An 11,711-nucleotide genomic window follows, 5' to 3' on the forward strand; every position below is an offset into this window, starting at 1 on the left:
GTTTAAATATATATATTTTTATGGAGATGGAATGTATGGTTTTAAAGTTAAAGTGTATGTTTATGTTTAAGCTCCTGTTTTATCCTTCATCGTGTTGAGGCTGATGTTTGGGTAACTGATCGACGCTGGGGATTGCTATACGCTGGGAGATTTGCTATACTCCCCTGGCTATAACTACTAGCTCTTTTAAGAGCTTGTTCCTGCTCTCTGCATTTAGGAGAGGTTCACCCACTGGAGCCTGGAGCCTTGTCGTAGGTCCAGGGTGGGTAGGAGACGGTGAGACCTCAACCAAGCTTCGGCGGTTCGTGGGGTCTGCAGTGCGTACGGTGTCAAGTGGAGTGCTTGGAGTCCTCGGAAAGCACTAGGAGTGTAACGGACCGTTTCAGCAGACAAGGGGTTAAAATCCGTTTAGGCGATGTGCCCCTTTTCTGAGAGACAGGCACAGCTACTGCAGAACACCAACTCCCGAACTGGATACAAAGTAGCACTCCAAACTGGAACCTCACGAATAGCTGCTAGCAGATGAACAGGAATCAGCTTACACTCCTGGCAATCAGTCTCTAACAGCATACAGCGGATCCCCCCAATAACGAGACAAGGCTCCGTGTTGAGGGTCAAGCAGTGGTCTGAGGTGCTGGCACACCCAGCCTGGTTTTTATTACAGTTGTTTGCAAATACAGGTCCGCCCACAGGGAGGTATAAAACAACCAAGCCCATCTGGTGTACACGCCCCTAGGGGACCAGAATGAAGACTGTGACATACGACAGATATGCAGCACTGTAGGATACACAGAGACAATACATCCCCACAATGCATCATGGTTTCCTCCTCTCTGCTCTGGAGACACCCGAGGCGTAATCCAATTATCTCTCAAGACAAAGAGAAATCACCAATACACATGTGGATATAACAGGACAGACATCACCATTTAAACACACAATGGGACAATGGCACAATAGAAACACACCCAGCATATTCCTCCCAAGCTGACAAGTTACACTTATTATAAATTGTTACAACTTTGTGAGTTTACATTGGCCATACATATAACTTACATCAATATAAACAGTATAACTTGGGGACAAACCTATCCAAAATTCACTTGAATAGGTTCAGGGGTTTAAAAGTTAGTATGGGCCATAATCCTGAGGCTGATAAACAGGCCTCTCCAAAACCCAGTGGCGAGGTTGGTTTCGCCACACATCTCCCCCCCCCCCCCCCAGGGAAGACTAACCATATACCTGACCTCACGCCGGTCGGTACCTGAGTTAGTCTGGCAGCCCACCCACAACCCAATACTGGACCTGTTGCATTTGGTAGCCTGTCTCTGTCCAGTGAGTCCACCAAGGTTATGTTGGAAGCTGGTACTCCCGGTCTCTGTGTTGCTCCCTGGCTTAGAGTCTGGTTGTTGGAGGGGGAGACCGACTGTCTCTTCCCCCTGTGCTGTAAGTGCAGAGACCACAGTCCCATCTGCACTGTTGTGGGGCTTACTGTCTCCCCCTGGTGCGTTAAGCTGCCGCTGGGGAGAGGGGGTAACGAGCTCCTCTCCCATGCATACTTCCAGCCGCTGGGGATGGCGACCGACCGTCTCCGCTCCCAATACAGTGTCCTGCTGCTGGGGAAAGGAGACTGGGCTCTCTATTCCCTGCTGGACACTCTGCCGCTGGGGAATGGAGACTGGGCTCCCAATTCCCAAAAAATCACTCTGCTGCTGGGGGGCAGGAACAACTACCTCTGTCCCATGTAACTCAGCCTGCCACTGGGGAGGGAGGACGCTGCTCTCCTCTCCCTGCATTTCACACTGCCTTCCCGGCATATCACTCTGCTGCTGGGGGGCAGGAACAACTACCTCTGCCCCCTGTAACTCAGCCTGCCGCTGGGGAGGGAGGACGCTGCTCTCCTCTCCCTGCATTTTACACTGCCCTCTTGGGAGGGAGGACGCTGCTCATCTCTCCCTGCATTTCACACTGCCTTCCCGGCATATCACTCTGCTGCTGGGGGGCAGGAACAACTACCTCTGCCCCCTGTAACTCAGCCTGCCGCTGGGGAGGGAGGACGCTGCTCTCCTCTCCCTGCACTTCACACTGCCGCTGGGGAATGGAGACTGGGCTCCCAATTCCCTGCAATTCACACTGCCGCTGGGGAATGGAGACTGGGCTCCCGATTCCCTGCAATTCACACTGCCGCTGGGGAATGGAGACTGGGCTCCCAATTCCCTGCTGGACACTCTGCCCCTGGGGAGAGGAGACTGAGCTCCCTCTGTCCCGCAACTGTAACTTCCGGTGTAGTAGGGTCTTGAACACTAGACTCCTCACAAACTTCACGTATTTCTCAGCTGGATTGGGTCCGAAGAAGTTCAGCCGCAACCACATCATACGGTCAAATTCCTCCACAGAGTATCTGTACTCCACTGCTGGTTCCATCCTGGTGCTTTTAGGGTCGCTGTACTGAGACATGCGTTGCCCTTAAGTTGTAAAATCCAAAGAAATGGTGTCTCCTGTAGCTGTCCTTCTGGCTGTAGGAACGATCCCGCTGCTTGCCACCAATGTAACGGACCGTTTCAGCAGACAAGGGGTTAAAATCCGTTTAGGCGATATGCCCCTTTCTGAGAGACAGGCACAGCTACTGCAGAACACCAAACCCCCGAACTGGATACAAAATAGCACTCCAAACTGGAACCTCACGAATAGCTGCTAGCAGACGAACAGGAATCAGCTTACACTCCTGGCAATCAGTCTCTAACAGCATACAGCGGATCCCCCCAATAACGAGGCAAGGCTCCGTGTTGAGGGTCAAGCAGTGGTCTGAGGTGCTGGCACACCCAGCCTGGTTTTTATTACAGTTGTTTGCAAATACAGGTCCGCCCACAGGGAGGTACAAAACAACCAAGCCCATCTGGTGTACACGCCCCTAGGGGACCAGAATGAAGACTGTGACATACGACAGATATGCAGCACTGTAGGATACACAGAGACAATACATCCCCACAATGCATCATGGTTTCCTCCTCTCTGCCCTGGAGACACCCGAGGCGTAATCCAATTATCTCTCAAGACAAAGAGAAATCACCAATACACATGTGGATATAACAGGACAGACATCACCATTTAAACACACAATGGGACAATGGCACAATAGAAACACACCCAGCATATTCCTCCCAAGCTGACAAGTTACACTTATTATAAATTGTTACAACTTTGTGAGTTTACATTGGCCATACATATAACTTACATCAATTTAAACAGTATAACTTGGGGACAAACCTATCCAAAATTCACTTGAATAGGTTCAGGGGTTTAAAAGTTAGTATGGGCCATAATCCTGAGGCAAGAGGCTGATAAACAGGCCTCTCCAAAACCCAGTGGCGAGGTTGGTTTCGCCACAAGGAGCATCTATCAACGGAGGTACCCGGTCGGGGTGCTAGGCGTTCCGTTACAGGTATGTTTATGGATACATGTGGGAGCGTGCCCCTTATAGTGTGACGGTGTCCGGTATGTTTATGGATACATGTGGGAGCGTGCCCCTTATAGTGTGACGGTGTCCGGTATGTTTATGGATACATGTGGGAGCATGCCCCTTATAGTGTGACGGTGTCCGGTATGTTTATGGATACTTGTGGGAGCGTGCCCCTTATAGTGTGACGGTGTCCGGTATGTTTATGGATACATGTGGGAGCATGCCCCTTATAGTGTGACGGTGTCCGGTATGTTTATGGATACATATGGGAGCGTGCCCCTTATAGTGTGACGGTGTCCGGTATGTTTATGGATACATGTGGGAGCATGCCCCTTATGCCTCATTCACATGTCAGTGTTCGGTCAGTGATTTCCATCAGTGATTTTGAGCCAAAACCAGGTGTGGCTCTAAACACAGGACAGGTGCAGATTTTTCCCTTATACCTTATTTCTGTGGGGGTGCCGAACCTGGTTTTGGCTCACAATCACTGATGGAAATCACTGACCAAAATACTGACGTGTGAATGAGGCTTTATAGTGTGACGGGTTCCGGTATGTTTATGGATGCATGTGGGAGCGTGCCCCTTATAGTGTGACGGTGTCTGGTATGTTTATGGATACATGTGGGAGCATGCCCCTTATAGTGTGACGGTGTCCGGTATGTTTATGGATACATGTGGGAGCGTGCCCCTTATAGTGTGATGCCATCAGGTATGTTTATGGATACATGTGGGAGCATGCCCCTCATAGTGTGACGGTGTCCGGTATGTTTATGGATACATGACAACCCCTTTATTAGTGACTGATCTTGTGCTATTCAGCCGCACCCTGTGCACACAAGTTTAAACTCGCGCTCTGGATTTTGAACCTCAGAGAACTGAAGTTTTGTTTCTGTCTTCCTCTGTCAGCCATGGCGTCTGCTGATCTGAGAGCTGAGCTGGACTGCTCCATCTGTCTGCAGACCTATACAGATCCTGTAATGCTGAGATGTGGACACAACTTCTGCCGGGTCTGTATTGATTGTGCACTGGATACACAGGACGAGTCTGGGGTTTATACCTGTCCTGAATGCAGAGAAGAGTTTCAGGAGCGGCCTGCACTGATGAGGAACTTCGCTCTGCGTAAGATTATAGAGAATTTATTTGTTACTGAACATAAAGAGACGGAAACCGGGATCTGCTGCACTTACTGTGTGGACTCTCCTGTACCTGCTGTTAAATCCTGTCTACACTGTGAGGCTTCTCTGTGTGAGAAACACCTGAGAGTTCACAGCAAGTCATCAGAACACGTCTTATCTGACCCCAGCACTTCCCTGGAGAAGAGGAAATGTTCCGTCCATAAGGAGATCCTGGAGTATTACTGCACCGAGGACTATGTTTGTATCTGTGTGTACTGCAGTTTGGTTGGAGAACATCAGGGACACCAGGTGGTGGTGCTGGATGAGGCTTCTGAGAAGAAGAAAGGAAAACTGAGAAATATTTTCCAGAAACTGACCACAAAGCGACAGAAGACTGAGAAAAGAGTCCAGAATCTGGAGGAACGCTGGAGAAAAGCACAAGAAAAGGCATCTGGAGAAACAGATAGAGTCACTGCCCTGTTTACAGACATCAGGAGACGACTGGACAACCTGGAGAAGAGGGTCCTGAACGAGATCTCCAGGCAGGAAATGGAAGAATCACTCTCATTCTCTTCTCTGATCCAGAAGCTGGAAATAAAGAAGGACGAGCTGTCCAGGAAGATGGGACACATTAAGGAGCTGTCTAACATGACTGATCCACTGACTGTCTTACAGGAACCAGATACAGGTGACTTGTGTGATCCTGAGGAGGAAGGAGGTGATGACATGAATAGATGTCTCCATGATGTAGATGATCTGGATGTAGCTGTGATCTCAGACAAATTACATACATTATGTGACATAATAAGAGATATAAGGAGAGGGATCTATATGGAGGGTCCTGGAGACATATTACTGGATGTAAACACAGCTGGTAATAATGTCCTTATATCAGACGACCTGAAATCTGCAACCTGGACACAAAATAATCAGAATCGTCCAGGAAGAGCAGAGAGATTCCAGAATAATCAGGTGATGAGCAGCAGGAGATTTACCTCAGGGCGACATTACTGGGATGTGGAGAGCAGTAGATCAGTGGGTTGGAGTGTGGGGATGTGTTATCCCAGTATAGACAGGAGGGGGCGTCAGTCATTCATTGGGGATAATAACAAGTCCTGGAGTTTGAGGAGGTGTTATAATCAGTATTCAGTGAGACATGACGGTAAAGATATCCAGTTACCTGACGAGGTCTCCAGTGATAGATTCAGGATATGTCTGGACTATGAGGCCGGGCAGCTGTCCTTTTATGAGCTGTGTGACCCCATCAGACACTTACACACCTTCACTGCCGCCTTCACCGAGCCCCTTCATGCTGCATTATTTGTATGGAGCGGTTCTATAAAGATCTATGGTGGGAGGTGAAACCTGCCAAAAATAAAATGATAACGAAAAACATGAAATTCTAATTCAAATCCCAATTTGACATTTCATTTTCAACCCATGTCTGAAAAATGTCTGCCAAAATGAAAAGTAAAATGCATTTCTTCCCTTTGAATTTTCATTACCAACTCCAGTGTGGGTAATATGTGGCAAAAATAAATGTAAAATTAAATAGCCTTTTGGCTTTTTAAATTTCAACTTTGTCAATGAATTATCATGTCCCCATAGTGCTATTTTCCAATCAAAATTATAAATCAAATGAAAAACCTAAAATACAACTTAAAAAAGTTAATCTGAGATTTCAGTTTCATCTCTTGTAGACATTTTCACTGCCAGAATTCAAATCAGAATGAAAAATGCCACTTGTCATATAACATTTAATTTTAATATTGTCCAAAATTCAGATTCATACAACTGAGCAGTAGTGGGCCTGGGTTAATATGTGAAAGGAGACTGAACAGACAGTGACTGTCCAAAGGACGGCGCTCTGCTTCTATACAATTCTAATAGGTCACACACCGCTACAGATCAGAACGCGTTTAGAATTCCAATAGATGGCGCTGAGAGGAAAATGATGCTAGTGTGCAGAGTGACTGGCATAAGACTATGAATCCAATAGATGGCGCTGAGAGGAAAATGATGCTAGTGTGCAGAATGAATGGCATAAGACTATGAATCCAATAGATGGCGCTGTGACACAATACATTAAATAACACTATGCTATGGCCAGCTTCTTGACAGTTAGCCTATGTGGCATCCAAGTGAAAAGCAAGGGTTCAAGGCCTTAGGTTGCTTTTTCTTTTTGTCCCACTTTAAAAATTTTTTTTCTTTTTAACCCCTTCCCGCATTTGGGTGTAACTGTACATCCAGATTACCTGTAATTTAACGTAATCAGGCGTACAGTTACATTCAAAATGTTAACTGGGGCTTTGACACTATAAAGAGCAAAGACACCGGAGACGCTGGCAAGGAACCAATCTGAGTGGTCCCTTGCTGCGCAGACTAACCAATCGGAGCACGGCAGTGTAAAAATGCCTGTTTCAACCTCTGATCTCCAATTTGGAGCTCAGAACCTGAAATCAGGCATGGTCCCCTTTGTGTCCCCGATGCCAGATGTGCCCCTGATGCCCTCCGTTCACCAGTTCGCCCCCCCCCCCCCCTCGATTCGTCCCTGCAGCCCTTCATAAAGATCCCCCTGGTATTGTATGTGATGGTGGTGGCTCCGGGACAGTGCTGCCGCCATCAGCAGCGAGTGTCAGCTGTAACATACAGCTCGACACTGCTGCAATGGTAACATTAGTGCTGGCTCTGATCCCAGCCATTTAACCCCTTAAATGCAGCGGTCAGTAGCCACCCATGGCATCCATGGAGTTAACAGTAGTGATGACCCAAGACAGTTCGCGAATGTGCGTTCGCGAACCATGTTTTCGCAGCGTGCCCCTTTGACTTTAATGGCAGGCGAACCTAATAAAACCTTCAGGTCATATTTGCAGCCACCAAATACTTAGTAGAAGTGCACAAATAGTCCCACAACATGGACAGTGACATACCAGAGGGGGATCATTGGCAAATATTCCCACAAAAAATCTGTATTTTAATCAGGGACCATTTTATGCGTCCTAAAAGGAAACTCTCAAAAATGTGCCCTGCTGGAGCCTAGGAAATTTTTATTTTAGGCCACGGGAGTACAGGCCCCAAAAATTATGCATTCACCTGACAGAAAAGAACTTGATTATGTGGCTGGAGGTACATTAGGTGGTCACTGGATAAAATTTTTACTGTAGGCTAGGGTTGTTTCGGGAATTGAATTTTCGATACCCAATCGATACTTTTTCCTGGTAACGACCTCGATACCAGGATTTGCTTTTTTTCGATACTAGGCTTCACTATTGCGCAGTCTAGTATCAGAGAACAATGAGCGTGCTGCTCTCAGCGCGCTCCGTATTCTCCTAAGCAGCACAGGGGAGAAGGAAGCACTTTCTCCCCCCCCCCCCCCCTGTGCCGCTGCCACCAATGAGGAGAGAAGCGGGCGCACTGCACCACCAATGAAAGTAAATGTTTAAAGAGGACGTTTCATCTGGCAAAAAAATCTGAACTAAGTATTATGATATGTACAGCGGCGCCCAAGGATCTCACTGCACTTACTATTATCCCTGGTTGCCGCTCCATTCTCCCGCTATGTCCCAGGTTTTTTTCTCCCAGGCTGTGAGCTCTACGCTGCGATTGGCCAGCGCTACAGCCTGGGAGAAAGAGACACCGAGGAGAACAAGGGCAGTCTCCGCCCAGTATAACCAAGTCCCCAAAGATACCGGAGGACATAGCAAGAGAATAGAGCTGCGCCCAGGGATAATAGTAAGTGCAGTGAGATCCCTGGGCGCCGCTGTACATATCATGATACTTAGTTCAGAATTTTCTGCCAGATGAAAGGTCCTCTTTAATACAAATCCCGGAGGCGGGTGCTGGCGGGGAGCTGCACCCTCCTCCTGTATTAAATGTTAATTAAATTATCATTGGTAGTGCAGTGCGCCCCCCCCCAACCCCCCGAGTATTAAAATCATTGGTGGCAGTGGCCACAGGGTCCCCTCACCTCCTCCTCATTGGTGGCAGTTCTGATCAGAGCCCCAGCAGTGAAATCCTGGGGCTCCGATCAGTTACCATGGCAGCCAGGACACTACTGAAGCCCTGGCTGCGATAGTCAGCTCCCTGCTGCTGTGTGTACTATGCACAGGGCAGCAGGGAGAGTGTGAAGTCCTATTCACCCTGATAGATCCCAGGATCTAACCCCTAAGGGGGGAAATAGTTATTAAATAAAAAGTAAAAAAACAACCCATCAAAATATTAAGTATAAATCACCCCCTTTCCCAATTTTACATATAAAATATATAAAAATAAATAAAAATAAACATATTGCCATGTCTGAAAAGTCCAAACTATTAAAATATAAAAAAAAATAGCAAATATTCAGGCTGTCTAGAGGAATACTTGTTAAAACCTCCCCCCTCTCCTCCCTCCACATCCCTTTCCTACCTTCCTTCATTCCTTCATCCCGCCCCATGTTTACCCTCCCTTTCCCTCCTACTCCTTCCTTCCTTCATAACCCTCCAAATCAACCCCCTCACCCTCTGAATACTAGTTGTCTTTGATTGTGGTCTTGATAACCTGAGTATACCCTCAATTTCGCTGAAATTGCATAACTATACTCATTCACTATGCAGTTTACGCTTTAAAGAACATGTAGGATATGAATTATGTAGGATATTCTGGATACTCATGATATACTATTCAGCTGTTAACCTATTTAATGGTATGACAATTGATGTGTTACATTTAATTGTATTCTTTTCACACAAGATCTCTTCTGACTTAAATAAATCAATAAAAATAATTTTGAAAAGAAAAAAAATGTTCTATGCGGTGAGAGCCGTAACAGAAAAAAAAATTAATAAAAACTGCGCGATTAACAATTTTTTTTGTCACCTTGTCTCCCCAAAAAATAGGATCGGACTGTTCTATTATGGGCCGGACGTTTAAAAAAATGCGGAATGCACGCAGCTTTTTTTGGTGTTTTTATTTTTTTTCCGCATGGTATCAAGTATCTCAATACTTTTTTATGGTATCGAAACCGAATCAAAATTTTGGTATCAAAACAACCCTACTGTAGGCCAGTGCAGGCCCCAAAAATTAGACATTAACCTGACAGAAAAGAACCTGTGATTATGTGGCTGGAGGTACATTAGGCGGTCACTGGATAAAATTTTTACTGTAGGCCACTGGAGTAAAGGCCCCAAAAATTAGGCATACACCTGACAGAAAATAACTTGTGATTATGTGGCTGGAGGTACATTAGGCAGTCACCGGATAAAATTTTTAATGTAGGCCAGAACAGGCCCTAAAAATTAGGCATTCACCTGACAGAAAAGAACTTGTGATTATGTGGCTGGAGGCAGGGGCGTAACTAGAAGAGACTGGGCCCCACAGCAAATTTTTGTAAGGGCCCCCCCAGCGCGCTTCGCACCTCCCTCCTCCTGTGTAAACCCCACTCCTTTGGCAAGTCACGATCTAGACCAGACCAGGCTGCCACACCATCCTTTTCCTATATAATTTGTACATATATATATATATATACACACACACACAGTCTGTCATGTAGTGTCATTGTATAATACTGTTGTGGGGCCCCTGTCAAAATCTTAACCCTCCTCCCATGTAGCCCCCACACTCCTGTGACTAGTCAAGATCACCCCCCCCCCCCCCCCCCTCACACATCCCTTATAGCCCCCATACATGTGGGAGGTAAAAAAAGATTCAAAGGCTGAAATACTTATAACTAATACTAAAAACTCTTTATTGCCAGGAACAAAACATTTGAACTTTCCAAGACTATGTTACACTTTTTTTTACAGTTACAGATTCCTGCAAAAAGATACTAAAATCTTGATACGCTTTGGACTTCCGAAGAACCTTCCCAGCCACAGCATTTCAAGTTGTGGAAATTCTCTCTGTTTAGATAAATATACACAATACATGAATATATTATGTATGTATTTATGTTTCATTATGTACAGCAGGGATCATCAACTTTTGACATTCCCACTGCAGAGAAATTACAACTCCCAGCATGCACACTAGCTAAGCTGTTAGTGTAACCCCCATAGAGGTGAACTAAGCATCCTGGGTATAATAGTTTAGGAACTGCTGGAGTGCCAGAGGTTGATGGTCCCTGATATAGAGAATTGTATCACTGCCTTTGCCGAACTTTACATTCCCCTCCCTTCTTTTCCTGTAACCCTTTGTGAAATAGGACCCATCACCACAACTGACATGTCTGTTTTATTAATTACACTGCATGTTGCAAACAATTCTGGATCATCTTTGCTCACAACTTTGCAGTGTATAATTCTTCTGTTATTCTAAGTTCATTGGCAACTGTATTTACGAGATGGGGGATGTGTTTCTATACCGCCTGATGCAGTCTCAGATTGTAAGGACATACCCAATTGACAATGAACTCAGAAACTTAGAATAAACAGGGAAATTGCACAAAGCAGAGTTAAGAGAAATAATGATCATTGTTGGGAATAAATTTATTTACTAAAGTGATATAGTGTCAGAAAAGGTGACATGCTCTTCAAATTGTTATAAGTACAATAAAATTACTGCATAATAAATAAAAGGCATAATAGTTTATTAAAAACTTACCTGAAACACGACAAATGAGATGTCACGGCTGGCGGTGGGGGAAACCCCCAGCCGTGCGGTGCCAGGAGATGGTGGGGTACCCCTTGGCCAGGACCACAGAGTTAGGGAGCAGGTCACCTCCTATAGCGTCCCTAACGCTGACCCTGTCTCCTGTCTGTATGAGCCGACCTCGGTGGTAGGAGGGCTCATACGCCGGAACCTAAGAGTCCCTACAAGCCCTCAAGTCGGCCCTGAACTAGGGGACAGAGTAAGACGACCTGCTCCTCCTAGACACGGAGGAGCAGGAGTCTCAACGGCCAAGCAACACAGGGGGAACATCAACAGACATATGGAAATGACAGGTAAGTGAGACTAGTCCTGCACCTACCTGCCACAGACACACAAACCTGGAACCCATGAACAAGTGCTGATGTCCACAGCAACATAAAGGACACAGCACACACCAGACATACAAGGGAAACCAGGAAACCATAAGCTGCACTAACAAGATAACCCCGCACACACCTAGATAACACCATGAAACACAGAATAAACTGACAGAGGTTTATGACCAGAA

At 46.2% G+C, this 11,711-nt stretch overlaps 1 protein-coding gene across 2 annotated transcripts; it reads left to right on the plus strand.

Annotated features, from left to right (window-relative positions):
- Positions 1-4,226: 4,226 nt before the first annotated feature.
- On the plus strand, positions 4,227-11,123 carry LOC122922202 (E3 ubiquitin/ISG15 ligase TRIM25-like). 2 transcript variants are annotated; one of them, XM_044272726.1, is made up of 2 exons: positions 4,227-5,264; positions 10,360-11,123. In XM_044272726.1, exons 1-2 carry the CDS (start codon positions 4,370-4,372, stop codon positions 10,392-10,394), a joined length of 930 nt encoding a protein of 309 aa, XP_044128661.1. In that variant the 5' UTR covers positions 4,227-4,369; the 3' UTR covers positions 10,395-11,123. The 2 variants fall into 2 exon arrangements, with proteins under 2 accessions (XP_044128661.1, XP_044128660.1); XM_044272725.1 differs by lacking the exon at positions 10,360-11,123 and having other exon boundaries at positions 4,227-7,510.
- The last annotated feature ends 588 nt before the right edge of the window (positions 11,124-11,711 follow it).

This window comes from Bufo gargarizans, chromosome 11 (assembly GCF_014858855.1).
Source record: "Bufo gargarizans isolate SCDJY-AF-19 chromosome 11, ASM1485885v1, whole genome shotgun sequence".
Classification (NCBI taxonomy): Eukaryota; Metazoa; Chordata; class Amphibia; order Anura; family Bufonidae; genus Bufo; species Bufo gargarizans.

Coding starts and splice junctions, on each gene's coding strand:
- LOC122922202 (XM_044272725.1), top strand. CDS start 4,370: ATGGCGTCTGCTGATCTGAGAGCTGAGCTGGACTGCTCCATCTGTCTG.